This window comes from Hyperolius riggenbachi, chromosome 2 (genome assembly GCF_040937935.1).
Source record: "Hyperolius riggenbachi isolate aHypRig1 chromosome 2, aHypRig1.pri, whole genome shotgun sequence".
Taxonomy (NCBI): Eukaryota; Metazoa; Chordata; class Amphibia; order Anura; family Hyperoliidae; genus Hyperolius; species Hyperolius riggenbachi.
The window spans coordinates 42565537-42591969 of NC_090647.1; the positions used below are offsets into that span (position 1 = coordinate 42565537).

Consider the following 26433-nt stretch of genomic DNA (forward strand, 5'->3'; position numbering starts at 1 on the left):
TTATCTATAATATATTCCTCCTCTTCCCTTTATTTCCCTGCCTAGCTGAAACTTGATTCTCTGCTCACTTGTGTTTACAAGCAAGGCTGAGGTAACTCAGTGATTGGAGGAGAAAAAAAAAAAGTTAGGAGAAGAAATTACATCAGTATTTAGCCTCAAACTGTGGGGAAAAGACATGGTTTCCACCAGGAACAGAATTCTCTTCATTTGCTATATAAAATTTACTGAAATCAAAACGTGAACAGTATAATACATGTGTTATGTACCGTATATACTCGCATATAAGCCGACCCGCATATAAGCCGATGTCACAGGAGCCCTAGTGGCTGACCGCACTTAGCCTTCTAAACGGTGCCAGCGCACAGATCGTGCGAACTCTGGTCGCAGTCAATGCGCAGGAACCGTTAAGAATTAGCCGCAGACAACTCAGAAGGGAGCCTGTGAGACACGGGTGATTACAACTTCACCCACTGGTTCAGGGTACTGCCACCACCGCGGTTACCATGGGACCGTGGAGCCCATTAACTGACTAATCCTGCGAATAAAACGGTTAAATACACGATATTCTGTCTAGCCAACAACAAACAAACAGTAGCGTATCTTCAGAGACCCGGGATCAGTTCTGTGTGTGCTGATAAGCAGGGTAGCAGACAGTGAATGACTTGGAGAAAGTCGTTTATTCACGCAATATAAATAATTAATATATACAGACAATTATTAAAATCAACAATTATTAAAACAGTAATAGCCAGTATAAAAAATAAAAGGCACAAGTTGTGAGTGAACTAACGTGATGTCAGCTCCGGTGTCTCGAAATCCGGTGACAACTTTGCCGTTCACTCTAACAAGTTGCTGCTGGTCGGTTCGGTGGCGGATTTCCTGTCCGCGTGCAAACAGGACAAAATCTGATGATCCAGGCTGTGGTTCGCTGGCGGGTTGCCTCTGCTGTGGGTGAGGTGCAGGTGATGCAGATGATCCAGGTGCTGGTGGTGTCTGTCTCCGCTCCGGACAGTCGAATTTCATGTGTCCGGGCTGGCGGCAGTAGTGACAGGTGACCTCTCCAGGCGCTGCAGGCCTGGGTGCAGCAGCTGCGCTGGGTGGCCTCTGTGGCGGACGGCTCACAGGGGCAGGAGGGTCTGCCGAGGTATTGGGCTGACCTCCTCTCCAGCTGGATGGGACAGTTCTGCGGGTATCAGCCACCCGGGTAGTTGCAAAAGTCTCAGCAAGGTCTGCAGCGACAGTTGCTGAAGCCGGCCTGCGTTCTAGCACAAACTGGCGTACATCAGCAGGGCAAATGTTCAGAAATTGTTCCAGGACTATCAAGTCCTCCAGGACATCATAAGACCCTTTGGTGAGGCCTAGTGTCCACTGGCGGAGTGTGGTGAGCAAGCTGCTGGCCACATCTCGGTACGAATCAGAAGGCTTTTTCTGCCAGGCCCTGAACTTTTTCCGATAGGCTTCTGGCGTCAGCTGGTACTTAGTAATGATAGCGTCTTTTATAGCAGCATAATCATTATCCTTCTCCGCAGGCAATTCTGCGAAGGCATCAAGCGCTTTGTAGCGCAGCAAAGGTGTCAGATGTCTGGCCCACTGGTCTTGGGACAGACGATACTGACGGCATGCTTTTTCAAAAGACCGCAAAAACAAGTCAATGTCTGTCTTTTTCAATATTAGCAAATTTAAATTTTGCACTTACGGGTGGTGCAGCTCCTTCAGCAGGGAGGCTGGGCGGTGAACTCCGGCTGGCCTGTTGAACCTTTGCCATGTTGAGCTCATGCTGTCGTCTCTCCCGCGCCTCTGCAGATTGGCGCTCCCGTTCTCGCTCAGCGGCATCCCTCTCTGCGTGGCGTTCAGCAGCAGCAGCAGCAGCTTGCCGCTCCCGTTCCTCCCGCATTTGGCGCTCTGTCCGCGCTTCTGCAGATTGGCGCTCCTCACGCATGTACTGCAGGTACTTGTCCAGGTCAGTGTCCATCAGCTTTTGTAATGCCTGCTGCATTAGCGGATCAGTACAAACGGACAGTCCAGTACTGGCCGGTTCCAGGCGAGTACTTTCAGAAACTCTGGGATTGGGGTCCACACTGACATTCTCCTGCGTAACTGTTGATGCAGGGCCCTCAGGATGCACAACCTCTGTACGGTCAGGAGTCTCAGTCTCTGGTTCCCCTTGCCTTGAGTCAGATGGGTCAGCGTCTACCTCAGCAGACACATCCAGCTCCTGCAGTTGCTGGGTATCCCATTGAAACAATTCCGTTACCAGGTCCCCTTGTTTCTTGCGGCCGACATCAATGCCTCTCTCTTGGCAAAGATTTTGCAGGTCCGCCAGGCACATTTTCTTGTAGTTCCCGGACATTTCCACGCCAAATAAAATAAAACTTTTGGGGAGGGGTACTGGCTACACAGTCTCTCTGTATATATAAAAATTATATTGCCTTCCAGCTACACCAACGAATTAGTTTGTTTCTCGATAGCGCTAGCGCTATCGCAGATACTTTCAGCACAACACAGGTCCCAACCGCTGCCTAACACTGTCACAGGAGCCCTAGTGGCTGACCGCACTTAGCCTTCTAAACGGTGCCAGCGCACAGATCGTGCGAACTCTGGTCGCAGTCAATGCGCAGGAACTGTTAAGAATTAGCCGCAGACAACTCAGAAGGGAGCCTGTGAGACACGGGTGATTACAACTTCACCCACTGGTTCAGGGTACTGCCACCACCGCGGTTACCATGGGACCGTGGAGCCCATTAACTGACTAATCCTGCGAATAAAACGGTTAAATACACGATATTCTGTCTAGCCAACAACAAACAAACAGTAGCGTATCTTCAGAGACCCGGGATCAGTTCTGTGTGTGCTGATAAGCAGGGTAGCAGACAGTGAATGACTTGGAGAAAGTCGTTTATTCACGCAATATAAATAATTAATATATACAGACAATTATTAAAATCAACAATTATTAAAACAGTAATAGCCAGTATAAAAAATAAAAGAAGGGAGAAAAATACTTATGGTTTGTGGAAATATGTCCTTTTGTGGGAAAATCGTCAAGTTCAAGCAAAACGGTTTCAAGTTCTTAGAGTTCTTTGTTGCAGAGTAAAGTTCAGCAAGATTTAGAATCCAAACAAAATGGAGGATGTCCTTTGTTTTAGCTCTGGCAATATGGCCACCACTTGTTCCTCATAGTGGCCGTGTGTCCTGAAGATGGTAAAGGGAGGAATTTCTTCCCAGGCAGCTCATTCACTTTTAATGGAGCTGAGCTCAGAGGCGGGCTTCCAGAGTCGGCCCCCAGGCCGGACTATGGTAATCACATCTGGGCAGGGGCTTTAGCAAACTCATAATCCTGACAGGTTCCCTAGGCAGACCTGCGCGGCCGGCACACAGATAATAATTACATATTCTCGATCCCCAGAACCTACCGATTAATATGATATCAAACTTGGGCATGTTTGCATGCCTGGTTAAAAAACGGTGGAATTCCCAGCGTTCTGGTTAGGCTAGGGGCCCAAATTTAATATCAAAACACTCACAAGATCCGGACCAGCAGAATGATATAACTTCCACATTTCTCCGATGTATGGTACTTCTAAAACATGCATAAAGATCATAACTCTATGTTTCCCTATCCTGGCTGAATGGTTCCGCTAAGTCTGCCCCCTGCTGGGATTAGCTTCCTTGGCTCTGAAAAGACTCCTGGTTTGTTAATTAACATCTGAGTGTTACCCCTCTGGCTTCATTAGTAAGTCACAGGGCACAGGCTTCATGAAAAGAACTAGGCTAACTATTTCTCTGAAGACAGCAGAGACCCCCCAGGCTGGACTGCCTGGTGTCCACAGACATGAGATTCTGATTGGGGCAGCGCAACGACAACCGAGGCAGGAAGTCGGTTGCGGCTGCGTTTTCTGCGCACTGACGGCTCGCCCGTCACACCTCCCCTTTCTGAGGCTGTGTAGGGGGTTGTCACCAAGACATCCTCCGTAGCAGCCATTGGCGCTGTTGGGTCTAGTTCCCCCTGACACCGGGACAGCCCATCAGCGTGTTGGTGTCGGCTGCCGGGACGGCGGGGAAACCCATTGGCGCCTGCGGCTCGGTTCACCTGAACAGGTCGCTGTCCGCTACCCTCAGGGTTAACCCGACATGGACCGTTCTGGACAGGGCGTTTGCACCACTGCAGTCGGACGTGGTGTCTGCCGGGACTGCTGACAACGGGCAGTGGGTTGGTTAGGTCAACAGCCAGCCCACGCAGGGTTCCCCTGCTAAGTGGCTGTGGACCTAAGGGAACCCCGCGGGAATCCCTGGACCTTCCCAGCTCCTGACAGACGGCACATGCTCGGCAGTAGTTTGCTACATCCCTGTTCATCCGGGGCCAATAAAACTGTTTCCGAATACCGGCAAGTGTCTTGCGGACACCTGAGTGCCCTGTCAGAGGATTACCATGTGCAGATTTCAGCACATGTCCCCTGAACGCACTCGGGACCACAAGCCATTTGGTATTCGCATGGGATCCACCTGTAGGGGGCTGCACAGACTCACTGTACAGTCTCCCACCTTCCCAGTACACCTTGAAAGCAGCCCCGTCTGCGAGGGGCTCAGCGGCTCGCTGCCTGAGCACCTCCAGGCTTGGGTCACTTTGTAGTGCGGCTGAGAATACGGCGCTGTCAGTTTCAGCCAACTGGCTCATGTCACATGAGGCCAGCGGCTGAAAGGTCCCATCCCTGCGGTCAGAGGAGGGGGAGGAGGCCGGAACCCCCTCCACCTGTTCTGAGCCCGGGTTCTGAGCAGTGCAGCTGCGCGGTATTGCTAGCACAGGTACACTGTCAGAATGGCACAGACGGACATTACTCAAATCATCATTGCATGCAGTAATGACATTGACAGGTATAGACATTTTTTCATTACAGACAGGTTGTACAGGAAACTCAGGTACAGTTACAGCATCATCACAACAGACAGTCTGTACCTCAAACTCAGGTGCCTTTGAAGCAGGCACTATTGAACCTGGTACCCTTGAACTGGGCACATTCAACCCACCTCCCCCTGGTGCTCCCCCAAGTGTATAAAGTACCTGGTGGTGGGTGGAGAGTCCGTCTCCTTCCGTGAGCGACAAGGCGGTCGTGGCAGGTTCATAGTAGGACACAAGCTTGCCCAAATCAGTCCCCAGCAACACAGGGACTGGGAGATCCTTCATAACCCCAACAACCCTTTCTTGGATTCCTCCCACTCCCCAATCCAGCTTCACTGTCGCGTGGGCTATGTGAAAAAGGGTGCCCTCTACTCCAGTAAGGGCAAGGGATCGGCTGGAGCTGATACTCTCCTTTGGCACAAGTTGTGAGTGAACTAACGTGATGTCAGCTCCGGTGTCTCGAAATCCGGTGACAACTTTGCCGTTCACTCTAACAAGTTGCTGCTGGTCGGTTCGGTGGCGGATTTCCTGTCCGCGTGCAAACAGGACAAAATCTGATGATCCAGGCTGTGGTTCGCTGGCGGGTTGCCTCTGCTGTGGGTGAGGTGCAGGTGATGCAGATGATCCAGGTGCTGGTGGTGTCTGTCTCCGCTCCGGACAGTCGAATTTCATGTGTCCGGGCTGGCGGCAGTAGTGACAGGTGACCTCTCCAGGCGCTGCAGGCCTGGGTGCAGCAGCTGCGCTGGGTGGCCTCTGTGGCGGACGGCTCACAGGGGCAGGAGGGTCTGCCGAGGTATTGGGCTGACCTCCTCTCCAGCTGGATGGGACAGTTCTGCGGGTATCAGCCACCCGGGTAGTTGCAAAAGTCTCAGCAAGGTCTGCAGCGACAGTTGCTGAAGCCGGCCTGCGTTCTAGCACAAACTGGCGTACATCAGCAGGGCAAATGTTCAGAAATTGTTCCAGGACTATCAAGTCCTCCAGGACATCATAAGACCCTTTGGTGAGGCCTAGTGTCCACTGGCGGAGTGTGGTGAGCAAGCTGCTGGCCACATCTCGGTACGAATCAGAAGGCTTTTTCTGCCAGGCCCTGAACTTTTTCCGATAGGCTTCTGGCGTCAGCTGGTACTTAGTAATGATAGCGTCTTTTATAGCAGCATAATCATTATCCTTCTCCGCAGGCAATTCTGCGAAGGCATCAAGCGCTTTGTAGCGCAGCAAAGGTGTCAGATGTCTGGCCCACTGGTCTTGGGACAGACGATACTGACGGCATGCTTTTTCAAAAGACCGCAAAAACAAGTCAATGTCTGTGTCTTTTTCAATATTAGCAAATTTAAATTTTGCACTTACGGGTGGTGCAGCTCCTTCAGCAGGGAGGCTGGGCGGTGAACTCCGGCTGGCCTGTTGAACCTTTGCCATGTTGAGCTCATGCTGTCGTCTCTCCCACGCCTCTGCAGATTGGCGCTCCCGTTCTCGCTCAGCGGCATCCCTCTCTGCGTGGCGTTCAGCAGCAGCAGCAGCAGCAGCTTGCCGCTCCCGTTCCTCCCGCATTTGGCGCTCTGTCCGCGCTTCTGCAGATTGGCGCTCCTCACGCATGTACTGCAGGTACTTGTCCAGGTCAGTGTCCATCAGCTTTTGTAATGCCTGCTGCATTAGCGGATCAGTACAAACGGACAGTCCAGTACTGGCCGGTTCCAGGCGAGTACTTTCAGAAACTCTGGGATTGGGGTCCACACTGACATTCTCCTGCGTAACTGTTGATGCAGGGCCCTCAGGATGCACAACCTCTGTACGGTCAGGAGTCTCAGTCTCTGGTTCCCCTTGCCTTGAGTCAGATGGGTCAGCGTCTACCTCAGCAGACACATCCAGCTCCTGCAGTTGCTGGGTATCCCATTGAAACAATTCCGTTACCAGGTCCCCTTGTTTCTTGCGGCCGACATCAATGCCTCTCTCTTGGCAAAGATTTTGCAGGTCCGCCAGGCACATTTTCTTGTAGTTCCCGGACATTTCCACGCCAAATAAAATAAAACTTTTGGGGAGGGGTACTGGCTACACAGTCTCTCTGTATATATAAAAATTATATTGCCTTCCAGCTACACCAACGAATTAGTTTGTTTCTCGATAGCGCTAGCGCTATCGCAGATACTTTCAGCACAACACAGGTCCCAACCGCTGCCTAACACTGTCACAGGAGCCCTAGTGGCTGACCGCACTTAGCCTTCTAAACGGTGCCAGCGCACAGATCGTGCGAACTCTGGTCGCAGTCAATGCGCAGGAACTGTTAAGAATTAGCCGCAGACAACTCAGAAGGGAGCCTGTGAGACACGGGTGATTACAACTTCACCCACTGGTTCAGGGTACTGCCACCACCGCGGTTACCATGGGACCGTGGAGCCCATTAACTGACTAATCCTGCGAATAAAACGGTTAAATACACGATATTCTGTCTAGCCAACAACAAACAAACAGTAGCGTATCTTCAGAGACCCGGGATCAGTTCTGTGTGTGCTGATAAGCAGGGTAGCAGACAGTGAATGACTTGGAGAAAGTCGTTTATTCACGCAATATAAATAATTAATATATACAGACAATTATTAAAATCAACAATTATTAAAACAGTAATAGCCAGTATAAAAAATAAAAGAAGGGAGAAAAATACTTATGGTTTGTGGAAATATGTCCTTTTGTGGGAAAATCGTCAAGTTCAAGCAAAACGGTTTCAAGTTCTTAGAGTTCTTTGTTGCAGAGTAAAGTTCAGCAAGATTTAGAATCCAAACAAAATGGAGGATGTCCTTTGTTTTAGCTCTGGCAATATGGCCACCACTTGTTCCTCATAGTGGCCGTGTGTCCTGAAGATGGTAAAGGGAGGAATTTCTTCCCAGGCAGCTCATTCACTTTTAATGGAGCTGAGCTCAGAGGCGGGCTTCCAGAGTCGGCCCCCAGGCCGGACTATGGTAATCACATCTGGGCAGGGGCTTTAGCAAACTCATAATCCTGACAGGTTCCCTAGGCAGACCTGCGCGGCCGGCACACAGATAATAATTACATATTCTCGATCCCCAGAACCTACCGATTAATATGATATCAAACTTGGGCATGTTTGCATGCCTGGTTAAAAAACGGTGGAATTCCCAGCGTTCTGGTTAGGCTAGGGGCCCAAATTTAATATCAAAACACTCACAAGATCCGGACCAGCAGAATGATATAACTTCCACATTTCTCCGATGTATGGTACTTCTAAAACATGCATAAAGATCATAACTCTATGTTTCCCTATCCTGGCTGAATGGTTCCGCTAAGTCTGCCCCCTGCTGGGATTAGCTTCCTTGGCTCTGAAAAGACTCCTGGTTTGTTAATTAACATCTGAGTGTTACCCCTCTGGCTTCATTAGCAAGTCACAGGGCACAGGCCTGAAAAGAACTAGGCTAACTATTTCTCTGAAGACAGCAGAGACCCCCCAGGCTGGACTGCCTGGTGTCCACAGACATGAGATTCTGATTGGGGCAGCGCAACGACAACCGAGGCAGGAAGTCGGTTGCGGCTGCGTTTTCTGCGCACTGACGGCTCGCCCGTCACAGCCGACCCCCCAACTTTTCCCCGAAAAAACTGGGAAAAATGATTGAACCCCATATAAGCCGGGGGTAGGAAATGCTGGATTGGTGCAGCCCCCCAGTGTGTCCCAGTATAGCTAGTATAGTGCCCAGTATAGGTAGGTAGTGTCCAGTATAGCTAGTATAGTGCCCAGTATAGCTAGTAAAGTGCCCAGTATAGCCAGTATAGTGCCCAGTATAGCCAGTATAGTGCCCAGTATAGCCAGTATAGCGCCCAGTATGGGTAGGTAGTGTCTCAGTTTAGCTAGTATAGTGCCCAGTTTAGCTAGTATAGTGCCCCAGTATGGCTAGTAAAGTGCCCAGTTTAGCCAGTATAGTGCCCAGTTTAGCCAGTATAGTGCCCAGTTTAGCCAGTATAGTGCCCAGTTTAGTGCCCAGTTTAGCTAGTATAGTGCCCAGTTTAGCCAGTATAGTGCCCAGTTTAGCTAGTATAGTGCCCAGTTTAGCTAGTATAGTGCCCAGTTTAGCTAGTATAGTGCCCAGTTTAGCCAATATAGTGCCCAGTTTAGCCAATATAGTGCCCAGTTTAGCCAGTATAGTGCCCAGTTTAGCCAGTATAGTGCCCAGTTTAGTGCCCAGTTTAGCTAGTATAGTGCCCAGTTTAGCCAGTATAGTGCCCAGTTTAGCTAGTATAGTGCCCAGTTTAGCCAGTATAGTGCCCAGTATAGTGCCCAGTTTAGCTAGTTTAGTGCCCAGTTTAGCCAGTATAGTGCCCAGTTTAGCCAGTATAGTGCCCAGCATAGGTAGGTAGTACTCCCGGCTCCCCGGCTCCCCCCCCCTCCCCGCCGCTGCTATTACCTGCAGGCAGCGGCTGCTTCCTAATCCGCGTTCCTCTTCTTAAACTTTTCAGCGTGTATCACAGCAGCGCGCCCGGCGCTGCTGCTGTGACGATGCAGAGTGCAGGAAAGAGCGCGGCTCCCTATAACGGCGATCTGTATCGCCGTTACCAAGGGAACCGCTCTTTCCTGCCCCTGCATCGTCACAGCAGCAGCGCCGGGCGCGCTGCTGTGATACACGCTGAAAAGTTTAAGAAGAGGAACGCGGATTAGGAAGCGGCCGCTGCCTGCAGGTAATAGCAGCGGCGGCCGCGGGAGGAGCGGGGAGGGGGGGGAGCGGGGCGCGGAACACCCACCACCCACCACTAACCACTATACCACCAGGGAAGACTCGCATACAAGCCGACCCCCCAACTTTTGACCCCCTTTTTGGGGGGTCAAAAATTCGGCTTGTATGCGAGTATATACGGTAAGTAGATCAAGTATTTATCTAATTATATATGTGTTGTTTTTTTTATCCTGGCATAGTAGAGCTAATCCTCCTGCTTTAAAAATGAAGATAGGAAACCGTGAGCCCAATATAGTGTAGTATTAAAGACAATTGAGCAGATTGTAATAAAAGCAACAAGAGTTATACTCACAAACATGGGTTACCACACAGGAAACCACTATATAGGCAGGTGGGGAGAATTAGAACCTGACCCCACTCAGGCTTAAGAAGTTGCTCTCTGTAGATAGAAGTATGGGGATATACCGCTCCAGCAAGGGTGGACCAGACTGAATACAAAATTTTGAACGGAGACTCCAACAAGAATAAAAATGTTTAAAAACCGTTTAAAGCGGAATGAAACCCAGCACTTCTTCTTTGCTCTAATAGATTATTTACAACATATTATATATTACCAGCATTTTTATTTACAAGAACAGCATTCAAAGGGTTACACAGAGGACTTAAAAGTTCAGTGTAGAGAAATCTGGACGCATCCTAAGTTGTAGATAATGTTTTCTTGTGTTTAATTGTATCAAGTGAGGAATGGAAATAAACACTTCTACACTGCTGGGTCCCCTGAACAAAGTCAGACAATTTAGAAAGCATTTCTGCTTGTTAGAACATGAATAAAGCAGTTATAAACAAAATGCAAAGTCAGCTTTCAGAGCGAAAAAAGTGTACTTTGGGAACGTATCATTTCTAAATGAATACGAATACTTATGCACAAAAGCAAATATGATAACCGTATGGCATATAAAAAGTAGGAACACATGTTTTTATTGAATATTATGTCAGAGCTTTATACCGCTTTAAAAGGGGGAAGTTTTGGTGGACTTGCCTCCCTCGCAGAGTAACAGACTGAAAACCGTTATTTTAATCAAAATGACATTTATTAGGTGCTCCAAAATGCTAGCTAGTTATTTTGATTAAAATAACGGTTTTCAGTCTGTTACTCTGCGAGGGAGGTAAGTCCACCAAAACTTCCCCCTTTTAAACGGTTTTTAAACGTTTTTATTCTTTTTGGCGCCTCCTTTCAAAATGTTGTATTCAGTCTAGTCCACCCTTGGTATTTTTGGAGCACCTAATACATGTTATTTTGATTAAAATAAGTTTTCAGTCTGTTAATCTGTGAGGGAGGGAAGTCCACCAAAACTTCCCCCTTTTAAACTGTTGTTAAATGTTTTTATTCTTGTTGGCGCCTCTGTTCAAAATTTTGTACCCAAATAACATTGTTTCACTTGTGCATAGTGTTCTCTCACCTTGCTTAGCTTAACTACACAGTCAGGTTTGACTTTCCCTGTAAGCCACCATATTTTCTGGAAATTTCAGAAATTGCTTAACCACTTCAGTACTAGCAGTCTCTGACCCCTTAAAGTGAACCTTAAGTCTAAAAAAAAAAAAAAAAAAAAAAAAAAAAAAAAAGTTTTACTCACCTGGGGCTTCCCTCAGCCCCCTGCAGCTGATCGATGCCCTCGCCGTGTCTCTCCGATCCTCCTGTCCCCGTCGGCGGCTACTTCCGGCTTCACCGTCACCGGCCGTCAGGCTGGGAACGCGAGTGATTCTTTGCGTTCCCAGCCACAATATCTCCCCCTATGCTGCTATTGCGGCCTTCCTTGGCGCAATAGCGGTATAGGGGGTGATATTGTGGCTGGGAACGCGAAGAATCACTCGCGTTCCCAGCCTGACGGCTGGTGACGGCAAAACCGGAAGTAACCACCGGCGGCGACAGGAGGATCGGAGAGACACGGCGAGGGCACCGATCAGCTGCAGGGGGCTGAGGGAAGCCCCAGGTGAGTAAAACTTTTTTTTTTTAAGACCTAAGTGCCTCTTTAAAGTGATCACGAGCTGAAGCTCAGGATCAGAATCAGATACTTACCTTTAAATTGGTCTGAAAGTCAGTATTTCTACTTTGCTCTAAAAGATTCCTTACAGCTTTAAAGCTACTATCCCCGAAAATATTTGTAGCAAAGCATCATTTAAATGGTTAAACACGTCACTTTGTCCTGCTATGCAAAGGCTATTCAGCTTCAAATCTGCATCCAGACTGGAGAATCTTTATTTACGTTCCAATGTTGCTACATTGTGTGTAAACACAGTGTAACAACTGAAAACAAGATTTCTGTGAAGCTCTCTCTGCTTCAAGCTTACACACAGTTCAGAACAGCTCACTAGAAGATTTTAATATATAATAAAAGGCTGCTGGAATAAAATGCAATGGCAGATTTCAGGGCTAGATAAACTAGACTTTGGAAACTTGTAATTTATAAACAGACAATGTTACCTGTGCACAAAAGCAAATATGATAACTGTATGAGTAATGAAAAGTAGGAAAACACATTTTTATTGAATGTTATGTCGGAGTTTCAGACCACTTTAAGAGAGGGAAGCCTCGGGATGCTATTGAGGCTTCCCTTGCTACTCCATTGTGTCCCGTTGCTGATTGCGGCCCCCGTCCACAATGGAGTCGCGCAGCTCCTCTTCCTGAGGCGTGGCCACACAGTAGCCGGGCGAGTCCTCCCGCAGGTACAGTACCACGGAACCTGCATGCGCGGGTGGGCTCAGTCAGCTATTGCGGGGCCACATTGCAGGAAGAAGAGCAGGAAATAGGATCCTGAGGCGTCCCTCTCTTTAGGTAAGTATCTAAGGACAAGAGACTACCCCTCTCCTGTCTCTCCCTGCTCTCCCGTCACTGAAGCCCACTCGTCACCATGACAGCAGAGCTCTGTGAGCCGGTCAGAAGCTGATTTCATTGGCTTCTAACCCTGTGAGCCAATGTGCCAGTGCTGCACACACTGATTGCTTTCCTTTACAGTCCTACTCTGTGATCTGGCTTTAGCATAAACGTACTTGTATTTTTCTTTGCGTATGCAGAGATTTAAAAACAAAATTTTCCAGTTACAATATGGTCTTCCTGCACAGCAGCCAATTTTAGCCACCAATAGGGGGCACTGTTGGAAGATGAGAGGCTCTTTATTCAGTTAAAGGACAACTGAAGTGAGAAGAATATGGAGGCTGCCATGTTTATTTCCATTTAAACAATACCAGTTGCCTGGCAGCCCTGCTAGTCTATTTGGCTGCAGTAGTGTCTGAATAACACCAGAAACATGCATGCAGCTAATCCATCAGATCTGACGATAATGTCAGAAACACCTGATCTGCTGCATGCTTGTTCAGGGGCTATGGCTGAAAGTATTAGAGCAAGCATGGGCAAACTTGGCCCTCCAGCTGTTAAGGAACTACAAGTCCTACAATGCATTTGCCTTTGAGTGATGACTGTGGCTGTAAGACTCCTGCAATGCATTGTGGGACTTTTAGTTCCTTAAAGGATACCACAACTGACATGTGACATGATGAGATAGACATGGGCATGTACAGTGCCTAGCACACAGATAACTATGCTGTGTTCCTTTTTTTCTTTCTCTGCCTGAAAGAGGTAAATATCAGGTATGTAAGTGGCTGACTCAGTCCTGACTCAGACAGGAAGTGACTACAGTGTGACCCTCACTGATAAGAATTTCCCCCTTTTTTATGTCTTTCTTGCTCTCAGAAGCCATTTTCTTCTAGGAAAGTGTTTTATAGTTGGAATTTCTTATCAGTGAAGGTCACACTGTAGTCACTTCCTGTCTGAGTCAGGAATGAGTCAGCCACTTACATACCTGATATTTACCTCTTTCAGGCAGAGAAAGAAAAAAAGGAACACAGCATAGTTATTTGTGTGCTAGGCACTGTACATACCCATGTCTATCTCATTATGCCACATGTCAGTTGTGGTATCCTTTAACAGCTGGGGGGCCAAGTTTGCACATTCCTGTATTAGAGGCAGAGGGTCAGCAGGGCTGCCAGGCAACTGGTATTGCTTAAAAGGAAAAACATGGCAGCCTCCATATAACTCTCTCACTACAGTTGTCCTTTAAACACAGAGCTTGTCTCCCATTTTTATATAGTCACAACTTGTAAATATTACACCTCTAAATAGACACTGTTGATATATTTTGCAAGCTTTAAAAAAAAATTACCTTTTATAAACTTTGCCCTGAAATATGTTTAAATATTGCTTATAACATCCAACTGTGCTTATTAACTAAAAAAAAGCCACGGTAAGTCTGTGAATGTTTATTTTTCATAGTAGGCTTCCCTTTTAAGTAACATTTCCAATATAAAGGGGTAGTTATCATAATGTTTTCCAGAAAATAAATGCATATAAATACATATTTATTCAAATGCATATAGATTATATGGTGATTATTTTTCTAATTTTCGTTTTAAAAAATAAGCAAAGAGAATATCAGGGCCTACTTATCAGTTGCCAAGTCTGGGGACTTTGCTTTTGTTTACCGCAACAGGAAAGCGACGCCCCCTTCTAATTTTTCAAATCACTACTGGAAGAGGTGACTGGCCGTAAAAGAAAAAAAAAACTTTTTTTCACTATATACTGTAAATATTTTCACCGCTCTTCTATTTCAAGGCTGAACAGGATAAAATAAATATAAAATTATGCCAGAAATAACTGTTTTACATTTTTCGTGAAGTATCATTCCCAAAAAATAAAAAGTGCTATATAAATACATAATACAAACAATAAATGCAGGTCTCCAAACTTGACTTTTAACTTTTTTTTCAAACAAACAAAAACTCATGATTAAGGTAAACCTATAACCAAATTTAAAAAAAAGCAACAGTTTTCTCGCAGTGCAATATGATCCTTCCTAACCCAGCATAATATTCCAGCAAACTCAGTTATGTTCCTAGATTTTTTTTTTTGTACTTATAAAATAACTAATTAAAAAGTTAAAAACGAATAATTTTGTTTATAACAAATCATTGTTTGAATATAAGACTTATTTATTGTGAAATATTACAGAAAACCTGAATTGAAAATGGATCTGATCAGATAAACAACTGTATCTATAGTCCTACTGCCACTGGACTTTTCTGGAATCCCATGGCCTTTTTTTCCTATAATTAAGTTAAAATCTCCGGTTCACATGTTTTAATGTCTCAGGTACATGCAGGCATATTTTTTTAAATGTTAATCAGCTCTCATACAGACAGATCTTGAACTATGAAACTTGCAGTATCTGTCCCTTCAATTTAAATGTGTTTTTCTCTGCCACACAGAGTTTTATGACCTCTAATTATTTTTTCGGGAGAGCTATGATGTACTCCAACTGCATATAAACTGTCATTTATAGACCGGGGTTTTTAACCCTTACAGTGAATTAAAAAAGAAAAGAAAGCAGTCTAGTTCTAAGTACCGTATATACTCGCAAGCAAGCCGACCCGCATGTAAGCCGACCCCCCCACTTTTACCCCAAAAAACAGGAAAAAATGATTGACCCTCATGTAAGCCGGGGGTAGGAAACGCTGGCCGCGTGATCCCCCCAGTATGTCCCAGTATAGCTAGTATAGTGCCCAGTATAGGTAGGTAGTGCTCAGTATAGCAAGTAAAATGCCCCAGTATAGCTAGTATAGTGCTCAGTATAGCTAGTATAGTGCTCATTATAGCTAGTGAAGTGCCCCAGTTTAGCTAGTATAGTGCTCAGTATAGGTAGGTAGTACTCAGTATAGCTAGTAAAATGCCCCAGTATAGCTAGTATAGTGCTCAGTATAGCTAGTATAGTGCTCAGTATAGCTAGTATAGTGCTCAGTATAGCTAGTGAAGTGCCCCAGTTTAGCTAGTATAGTGCTCAGTATAGTTAGTATAGTGCCCCCAGTATAGCTAGTATAGTGCCCCCAGTATAGCTAGTATAGTGCCCCCAGTATAGCTAGTATAGTGCCCCATTATAGCTAGTATAGTGCCCCATTATAGCTAGTATAGTGTCCCCAGTATAGCTAGTATAGTGCCCCCAGTATAGCTAGTATAGTGCCCCCAGTATAGCTAGTATAGTGCCCCCAGTATAGCTAGTATAGTGCCCCATTATAGCTAGTATAGTGCCCCATTATAGCTAGTATAGTGCCCCAGTATAGCTAGTATAGTGCCCCCAGTATAGCTAGTATAGTGCCCCCAGTATAGCTAGTATAGTGCCCCCAGTATAGCTAGTATAGTGCCCCATTATAGCTAGTATAGTGCCCCATATAGCTAGCATAATGCCCCAGTATGGGTGGGTAGGTGCTGTCCCTCCCCGCTCCCCCTGCGGCCGCCGCTGCTGCTATTACCTCAGGCGGCGCCGCTTCCTCTATCCCCGTCCTCCTCCGGTAGTAACTCATTCACAGCAGCGCGCCTCTCGCTGCTGTGATGACGAGGAAACCATAGAGAGCGGCTTCCTGTAGCGTGATGCCGTTACTATGGGAACCGCTCTCTATGGTTTCCTGCGTCATCACAGCAGCGGGGGGCGCGCTGCTGTGAATGAGTTACCGGAGGAGGACGGGGATAGAGGCAGCGGCGCCGCCTAAGGTAATAGCAGCGGTGGCCGCGGGGGGAGCGGGGAGGGACAGCACCTATCCACCCACCCACCCACACATGACTCGCAAGCAAGCCGACCCCCCAACTTTTGGCCCACTTTTGGGGGGTCAAAAATTCGGCTTGCTTGCGAGTATATACGGTACGTTTGGAACTGTACATACTCATGTTTATCTCATCATGTTACATATCAATTCAGGTAACCTTCAACAAGAACTCAGGACGGGTCCATATTTCAGACTAATTATTATTATTTTCATTTGTTGTTTCTGATGGTTTTTTTTTTTTATGAATCTTAATAGGATTATGTTGTTCAATAGGGATGATCAATAAAGTGCAAGTACTTCCTAAATTATGCAAATTTATGCAGTTTGAAAATGGACCAATCAATTTAAACCCAGGTTTAAATTGATTGGTCCATTTTCAAGCTGCATACATTTGCATAAAATTTGCATAGTTTTGGAAGTATTTGCATCTCATTGATCATCCCTAGTGTTTAATACTGCATTTTGTATCTTATGTAAAATCTTTAGCCACCATCAACCAATAGCATTGTTATAGTCAGGACCTATTGAAACATTTCTCACTAAGGGAGCACAAACGGTTAAGTCATCCACCATATTTTTTTTTTTTTAATTCCATTTCACATTGTGTTCATTTTTGCGCATGAGTGCAAGTGTTTTATTACCATTTTACTATAATGCCATTTAGCTATTTTTTTATTTTTTGTATCTGCTTTTCTGTGCTTTGCCTCAGCATGTGTATACTTTCTCTTGGCCACGGCAGTTGTCAACTGAGTTATCACTTTTTTTTTTATCTCTTTCACCCCTGAACTTGCATAATAAAAAATGATTAAAAAACAAACAAACATGGAAAACAGCATTTCATGGTCTCAGGCATTCCCCTATTTAAAGTGTAACTGTTGGGCATAAAATAAAAAAATCAATTCTTTATTTTTATCTGGTAAACAAGTAATACGGATGCTAACCAGGTAATCCAAAAGTTAAAATATCTATTACTTTTCTTGTTTATAAATGATCATCCCCCAGTTTACCTGACTCTTATTTGGTACGTTGCCGCAAAAAGGAAGTTGCAGGGCATGCTGGGTTGTCCTTTTTTGCTTCTTTATTTCCCCTCAGACTTAACTAATGTACAGGAGCAAAAAAAGGACAACCCAGCATGCCCTGCAACTTCCTTTGTGCGGCAACGTACCAAATAAGAGTCAGGTAAACTGGGTAATGATCATTTATAAACCAGAAATGTAGTAGAGATTTTAATTTTTGGATTGCCTGATAAGCATCCTTATTACTTGTTTACCAGATAAAAATAAAGAATTGATTTGATACCTGACACTTACACTTTAAAGACACTCTGAAATCTCCTAATTATGAGCTTTTTACTTTTAAAAACCTCTTTAACATAATTGCCCCTCTTAAAACACTGCATCCCTGTGGCTGAAAACTCCTAAATCACCCCTAACTCCCCCGGCAAAATCCACGACTTTCTTGGTCGTGCATTTTTCTACCATAAGGAGGCAGAGCTTTGGGCTGTAGCTCTGCCTCCATGCGCGTCAATCCGCCCGTATTTCCACCTCTCCCCACCCCTCTCAGCGATGAAAGACTGAGGGGGGCGGGGAGAGGTGGCGATCCACGCTGATGGACCCGTGTAGAGGCAGAGCTGCAGCCCAAAGCTCTGCCTCTATGCGGAAGGAGCCCCGCGATGTGCCCCAGGGAGTTAGGGGTGATTTATGGAGTTTTCAGCCACGGGGATGTGGCGTTTTAGGAGGGGCAATTATGTTAGAGGTTTTTAAAGTAAAAACCTAATTTTTGGAGACTTCAGAGTCTCTTTAATCATAGCTCCAGGTATACTGATATATTTATGAAGGTACAGTATTTATTTTTTTTTTCTCATTACAGCACATCTGAATTAAAAAAATAAAACCTCCCACGATTTAGGCATTCCAGGGGCTTACTCCAGCTCCCTATTATTTAGGTGGTTGTTGAGTAGCTTTGGTTTTCCCTCCTTCATGCCGCCATTGCCTCCTTTGAAAACGTCTAACCCAGCTGGGTCACAGCTAAGGCACAGCATACTCATTCCGTTCCATGTGCTTCCTTGATAATGCTTCTGAGTGGCTGTGTAAGACAGCCATGGCCAGAAGCATTCTGCGTATGTGCAGCTCAGAAAGAATTGTGAGCACACAAAGCCATGCACAGCCTTTAAGAAGCGCGATTGAGGAGGTGCAGAGGCGGGACAGAGCATACATTATAACTGTCACCCAACCAGATCAGAGATTTTCAATAGGGGCAACAGCAGCATGAACGAGGAAAGCCCAAAACATCTGATGGGCCACTGAGATTATTGGGGGGGCTGGAAGAAATCCCAGGTATGCCTTAGTTTTGTATTTTTATTTTTTTTAAGCTTATGTATGAATTCACCTCCGTGCCGGTTACCCCGAGCTGAGCTCGGGGTAACTCACGCAGGAGGATTGCTCTGGCCCTGCTGGGCTGATTTTCATCATTTTTTTCCCTACACGCAGCTAGCATTTTGCTAGCTGCGTGTGGTACGCAATCGCCGCCGCTACCGGGGGGAAGCCCTGCAGGAAATCCCGTTCTCAACGGGATTTCCTGCTTGCGCAGATCGCCGGCGGCGATTAAAGAAGATAGGGGGATGCCACTTGTCAGCGGCTAGCATGTAGCTAGCGCTAGGCTAGCTACATGATTTAAAAAAATAAATTAAAAAAGTGCTGTGCTGCCCCCTTGCTGAAATAATTGGAACGGCAAGGGGGTTAAATAACTTTCCCCGATGTGTTTGCAGCATAATCTATGAAGTAACATAGAGTATTTAATCATTTTAAAATGGACATTAAATTAATTTTAACTGAAACAGCAACCTCTGGGAGCCAAGGGGAGCAGCAGTAAGCTACAGGCCAGGAAGTACAGGCCCCAAGTACAAGAAGTCCGATTTTTTTGCAAGTGCAGTTGTCCTTTATTATTATTTTTTATTAGAGAGATATAGATATAATTCACTTTTGGTTACAAAACTATAACATTTTTTATGACATTTTTATAGATGTTTGACATAACCAAGAGGTGGCAGCTCCTTCACTTGTATTCTTCTTTTTAAAGATCCCTTTTTGTTACTAATCTAAACAAAGAATAACCAAAGACCACAATACATTTCCCTTTATTAAAATTGTTGATAAAATCATAAAGCCTATGATTTTATCAACAATTTTAATAAAGGGAAATGAATTAAAATGTGTTGTAAAACACCCTCTCAGCTTGAAAAGTATGTATATTGCACTAGCCATTCTCTGCATTTAAAGGGGAACTTCAGACTAAACAAACATACTGTCATTAAGTTACGTTAGTAATGTTAAAAATGTTAATTCAAATAGATTGGTAATATAATCTCTTACCCACCGTGTTTTAAAAGAACAGGCACATGTTTGATTTCAAGGGGCAGACATCCTTTTCATGGGGGCAGCCATCTTTTTGGTTGAAAGGAGGCAACAGGAAGCATAAGACACAGTCCAACTGTCCTGTGTCCTGATCACCCCTCCCAGCTGCACACGCTAGGCTTCAAATCTCAAATTCAAAATTTAGAAAAACAAGTTTGCACCAAAACATCCAAAATCCCATCATGCTTTGCACAGCATCAGGGGAAAAATGTCTGGGCACTTTCTTCTGTGCAGCTAAAAATGAGGCTTGGGTAAGAAAAACAAAGTTCTGATGCTGTGAAAATGTTAAAGAAACACCAAGCCTTTTCAGTGCTGCCGCGCAGATTTTTAGTCTGGAGGTTCACTTTAATGGTAATATTTCATAATCAGGAAAAAAAAAAAGATTCAAATTTACCTATTCAATATATGGAATAAAATAGTCATATTAAGTGAAGCTGTATCTGTAGTTAAAAAAAACAAACTGTTGCTTGGAAAGAAAGGAAAAGCGTTTTTTAGAGGTCACATTACAATATCATAAATTATTGAAGTAAGCAACACAGTAATATTAGATGCCTCTCACAAAAACAACTCATTTTTACGGTTCCCTAAAATGTCCTTGCTGACGTCAAAGTACTTTACTGTTTCCATTTATCTTCTGCCGTGCGAGTGCTCCCTATTCTCAGAGGTGAACGGGCTAATTAGCATCCATGAATCTCATTGTTTTTATTTCTCATTTTACATTTTTATTTTTCTAAAGATCAGATATGCTTGAAGTGTAAAAGTGGTGTCTAACTTCAGTGACAGAAAGTTTAAAAAAAAAAAAAGTTAGTCATCAGAATTGTTTGCCAACATTTGAAGCTGCTTTCAAGTTTTGAATTTTAATATATCCGGTTCATTATACTAGTTATTTTTCATGTGGGAAATAAGTTGACTTGATTATGCAGAGCTTGTCTATAAAACACATTCTGTTTGGGAAAAAACAAAATTGCCATTTTCCTCTAAATAAATGTTTAAAAATACAGTTAAACAAATAAAATAAACACGTCTTTGATTTGAATCTTTATACACCAAAATTTCAGTAACTAGCATGCAACCTTTTGCTTCACAATCTATTTTCATTAATATTTTTTTTTAAATATAAAAAAAACTTTCTTTACAGGGGCACTACGGCGGCAAAATGTAAAATTTTAAATATGTGCAAGCATTAAAAAAAATTAGTACGATTTTTCCAGAGTAAAATGAGCCATACATTACTTTTCTCCTATGTTGCTGTCACTTACAGTAGGTAGTAGAAATCTGACAGATGCAACAGGTTTTGGACTAGTCCATCTCTTCATGGCGAGATTCCCAGGAATTTATTTATTTTCAAAAGCACTTGCTCTGTCCAACTGCCAAAAAACTGTGTAGCGAGCAGGGAAGCTGGCCAGCATCATTTTTTAAAACCTTTAGGGAATACCTTTATAAAGAATAAAAGCTTTGCTGAGAATCCCTTATAATGAGATGGACTAGTCCAAAACCTGTCGCTTCTGTCAGATTTCTATTACTTACTGTAAGTGACAGCAACATAGGAAAAAAGTAATTTGTCTCATTTTACTCTGGAAAAAAAGTGCTTCTTATGTGTCTGTTTGTACATATTTTAAATTTTACAATTTTTCACCATAGTGTGCCCCTTTAAGTCTAGAAACCGTGATCATATAACCATGATGATCAAGTCTCCCAACAAAAGTAGCAACAATTTCTTCCAACAATCAGAGCAGCAGTTTCTATGCGGTTCTATATAGAAATACAATGGCATTAAATGTCTTGGTCTTAATTGTCATATTTTCATAATTTTTTAGAGTTCTGTTATAATGTATAATGCAGGGGTTGTTCAAAAATTTTCCCTACACTCATGTTTTATTGATCCTAGTAAGTCCTTATTTGGCACACCGTGGTGCTTCTCTGCATAATTAGTGTAGAGAGACAAATTCCCATTAGTTGTAACACTGCTGGTTGCCACGTTGTCCCTTAAATTGGGCTACCATTGAATCTATTGTTTCTTTTGTCTTCAATGAATTAGGTTTCTCCAAATACTTTTTTTTCGGGGGGGGGGGGGGGGGGGGGGGTTCAAAAATCTGATGGTACCAAATTAGAGGACTATAGTGGCAGAATATGGATATATAGCTGTGGCTATTATCGCTCTAATTGTAATAAGGACACGTAAGTGCTGGCTATTATCTCTCTGATGATAATAATACTTAAGAGTTAACTCTACGTAACCCTGACTTTACACAGTGGTCACATGGTCGAGGGAAAACTTTTTGGACATCCCTTATATAGTGTATAATATTTATAAATAATAAAAAAAAAATCAGTTTTCTCTATTTTGAATGCAATATTATGTCCATGATTGATGCAATATTAAATAGGTCGCTAACTTGAAAATTCAGTGTGACGTGTATTTTACTGCCTCAAAGCACTTTGGTGCAGAGGAAAAACAAGTTCATATCTAAAAATAATTCATGCCAATAAATGAAAACATGTAATGAGTACATGTCAAGGATAATATGTGAAGATTATGGTTGATTGCAGTGTTGGGGCAGTGCAAAAAAAAGAAAATAAAAGGAAATTTAGAAGCATTCCATTAAACATGCTCAAAATAGCAAAACCTGGCATCACATCAGTAAATTATAATTGAAACCGTCTGTCCATCATGTTAGCTGCTTTGCATTACAGAACACAGAAAGCTGCAAAATAATGGGGAAAAAACACATTTGGAAATATTGCAGTTATATACGTCAGACAATGGCCTCAATTCACTAAGCTTATCTCCTGTCTTTACTAACGTTTCTAGAGTTATCACCATGGTGATGAGGCATGTCGTATTCAGGAAACATTTTACCTCAGGCAAACCTAAAGTTTACTCTTCTGTCTTTAAGTTAACTCTTCAATCCTTAAAAAAACTCCAGAGTTAGACAGGCTCTTTATTAACTGCGTGTGAAAATAACTACAGAGGAGGTAAATTAACTACAGAAGAGGTAACTAAAGGAAGGAAGAGATAAAATAACGCTCTCACTGTGTGGAGGTAAGTTTTCTCTTGCCTTATTATCTCCAGCATGATCTTAGTGAATTGAGGCCATTGTTGCAAACATTGGCCTCAATTCACTAAGATTATGCTGGAGATAAGGCAAGAGAAAACTTACCTCCACGCTGAGAGAGTTATCTTATCTCTTAATTCCTTAAGTTACCTCCTCTGTAGCTAAGTTACCTCCTTTGTAGCTAAGTTACCTCCTCTGTAGTTATTTTTACATGCAGTTAATTACCAGCCTGTCTTTAACTTTAGAATTCTGGAGTTATTTTAAGGATCGAAGAGTTAACTTATAGACAGAAAAGTTAACTTTAGGTTTGCCTCAGGTAAAATGTTTCCTGAATACTACATGCCTCGTCACCATGGTGATAACGCTAGAAACGTTATTAAAGACAGGAGATAAGCATAGTGAATTGAGGCCAATGTCCCATGAACTCCTTTCTCTCTATAAACTGTTATAATTAGTGTTGTTGTTAGAGTTCAGCATTATGGTGTTCAGGACCTCAACAAGCATTCAGCACCGAACATCTGAACAGGGTGCATTTAATTTGCTCTGGTACTTCCTCTTTCTTCCTTCCTCCTTCCAATATCCTCTTTCCAAGCTGGAAAGAGGAAGTATCTGAGCTAAGTGAAATGCGGCCCCATCCAGTTGTTCTTTGCTAAATGCGTGTTAACCTCCCTGGCGGTATGATAAATGCGGCTTTGCGGGAGGTTTTTTTTTTCAAATTATTATTTATTTTTTAGCATGTAGCTAGCCTCCCTGCTCCCCCCCTCCCTGCGGCATCCCCCCCCCCCCCCCCCCCGTACCCACCGATCGCTGCCGGCGCCGCTTGCCCATAAGGAAAGTTCTGAACGGGATTTCCTTGAGGGCTTCCCCGTCGCCATGGCGACGAACGAAGTGACGTCATCGACGTCGCCGCCGTCGTGACGTCAAAGGGAATCCCGATCCACCTCATAGCGCAGCCTGGCCGGCGATTGGCCAGGCTGCGCAAGGGGCATGCGGGGGGGCCTTTATCATGGCGGGTAGCGGCGCATCGGCAGCGATCAGACCAAACACACAGCTAGCAAAGTGCTAGCTGCGTGTTTGAAAAAAAAAATTATGTAAATCGGCCCAGCAGGGCCTGAGCGGCACCCTCCGGCGGCTTACCCCGTGTCACACACGGGGTTACCGCCAAGGAGGTTAAGGTACCAAATACCATAATACGGAATATGAACAACGCCACTAGTTATAATTTGATGAGACCATGAAATATATTTTTTTATGCTTTTCTTTGACTACGAGAGATTAATTATTAATTAAAAAGATCATAATAAGAGCTTAACACCCCCCCCCCCCCCCCCCCAAAAGACATTTTACTAACTTATAACAAATCTTCTCCTTCTGCAACACTTTAGACATATTCTATTTTTAATGGCTGTTGGTTACTGTGAAAGATTCAGAGTTATGGGCTTCTAAAATTAATTTTATTCTCCTAAGAGATAATTTTTCTTCCCATCTACTAAATAACTTCAGCTTCTAGCAGTTGAGCATTGAGAACTAGGTAAAAGAGTGATGGTAAACTTATTATCAGCATTTTGCTTCCTTGCTAAAGTTATTTTATTAATAAATTAAAAAAAATATCTCCAGTGAAAAAACTTGAGAATAGTTAATTGAAAAAGGACATTATTCAATTCACCTTTTTTTCTAAGTTTTCTCCTAGGTGATAGGTCCAAACCCAACCAATACAATGGCCTCAATTCACTAAGCTTATATCCTGTCTTTAATAACTCTTCTGGTCTGTTTCTACAGTTAACACCATGGTGATAACTGTAGAAACAGCTCAGAAGAGTTATTAAAGACAGGAGAGAAGCTTAGTGAATTGAAGTCTTTTAAAACACCAGCAAGCAAGAAACGTTTGAAAATACTTTTTCACCTACTTTTTGATTTCAGAGTGCTAAAAAGTAATTTTAAACAGAAGATGAAAATGTATCTCCAAGGAGAAAACGTGACTTGAATAAGGGCCATATAGGGCCTGGTCCAATTATATTTTTCTCCTAGAAAATTTTTTATCTTCTGTTTAAAATAACTTTTCAGCAATCTTCAATTGAAAATGGCCAAAAATTGTAAGGCATTTTATTGGTAAGATTTGGAGATTTCACCTATGCGAAAACTTAGGTGAAAAAACTGAATTGGATCAGGCCCACATAATTTTTTGAAAGTGTTTTTTTTTTAACTCAAAGCTTCTTCAAAGTAATGCAGGAGGAGAAGGTCTGCCCTTTTATTAACTTATATATATAAACATTTACTTCTACCCTATTCCAGCCCCAAGAAATCTGAAAGAATTCTCTCTGATAAATTCAAATGTAGGTCTTCTAGAATTAAAAGTTTTTATTTTTAAAACCGAATACTTTGGTCACTGTAGTTTTATCCACATTTACAGACTAGTTTTGTCAGCATGAGTGTGACAAGAATTAGACGCCCCTGTTTTTGCCCCCATGCCTTCTCTCCTTCACAGTCATTCAATGACAAGCGTAAAAAGAGCTTCATCTTTTCACGAAAATTCCCATTCTACAAGAACAAGGAGCAGAGTGATCAAGAAACAAGTGACCCTGAACGTAAGTACAACGTTAGAGCTGATGTCACGTGTGGCACAAGAGTAATGGGTGGCACGCATGACACGTTCCCTCCCCTCACCCTTCCACACATCTAGGCATACAGTGTTTGGTAGGCAGGCAAGGCATTGCTACTGTGACCAGTGCATGAATACATCCTGGATCCACTGGCAAAAATAAAATAAAAAATTAAAAAGATTAAATCATTTCTGAAAATGATTTTGACCATTTTGTGAACTTATCCGGTATTCAGCCAGCCGATTCACTGAGAATCAATCATTGTTAGAGGGTGAGATGACCTGCCTTAGTGAATCAATAGGCTGGAAAGGGTTTGGTTACCAAAATGGTTGCCTTCACATGTGCAATCCATTCAACCCAAAAAGGTTTGACCTTGTAAGAATAGAAAATCTCCTTGGACAGTTAAACAACTTGTAAAAGTTTATTTGAAGATGAGCATGTTAGCACAAATCTTGGCTAGGAATAAAAGCTATATCTATTGTAAGATAATTTTAATCATTGGGTCAAGGCCCACATTTATAATGTTTGGTTTTAATTTTACTAACATGTGGCACCAAAAGGCCTGCTTAAGACTATACCCTTTACAGAATTATTGCTTGCGTATGTTTTAATAAGATGTAAAAATGAATCAATATTCTTATTTTGTGTATATGATTACTACTGGTGATTTTAATGTTTTAAATAAAGAGGCATAATAAAAAATCTGTTAGATTTTTAGAAGTTTTGCAGTAGTTTCATTTTCATAAAAAAGGACACATAATGGTTTTTGGTCAATTAGATTTCTGGTTTTCATCTTTGCAAACTGCTGCATTCTATGTTTTTTTTTTAATTATTTGTATTAGTTTTATTGATTCATTAAGTATTTTAGAGGAGGCCTTATCAGAAAAATGTTAAGCCAAAGTTTCTCATTTTGAAATTGGTCTGTTGGGGTTATCAATTAAAGAAAAAAGAAAAAGACGAAAGAAAAACAATAGACCTTGAATTAACCTAAGTTGAAAAATAGTTAAAAACAAATAATTGTATTTCATTAATGTAAATGTTCAAAAACATCGTAAATGGTTTTGCAAGTTTGCTTTAAGGCAAACAACATTTTAAAAGTCCCTAACATCTGAAAGATATCTTGCAATATAATATTTAAGAAGAAAA

General features: G+C 43.3%; 1 protein-coding gene across 17 annotated transcripts in view; it reads left to right on the top strand.

Moving 5' to 3' along the window:
* DLG2 (discs large MAGUK scaffold protein 2) overlaps positions 1 to 26433 on the top strand; it is a 1711631-nt gene that overhangs the window by 1623909 nt on the left and 61289 nt on the right. For 15 of the 17 annotated variants that reach the window (XM_068266685.1, XM_068266686.1, XM_068266687.1 and 12 more), the window contains one exon: positions 25173 to 25272. The exons of the other annotated variants lie outside the window; for them this stretch is intronic. In XM_068266685.1, coding sequence (XP_068122786.1) covers positions 25173 to 25272 — 100 coding nt within the window. The remainder of the gene's footprint in view (positions 1 to 25172; positions 25273 to 26433) is intronic. 17 annotated transcript variants of the gene reach the window in all.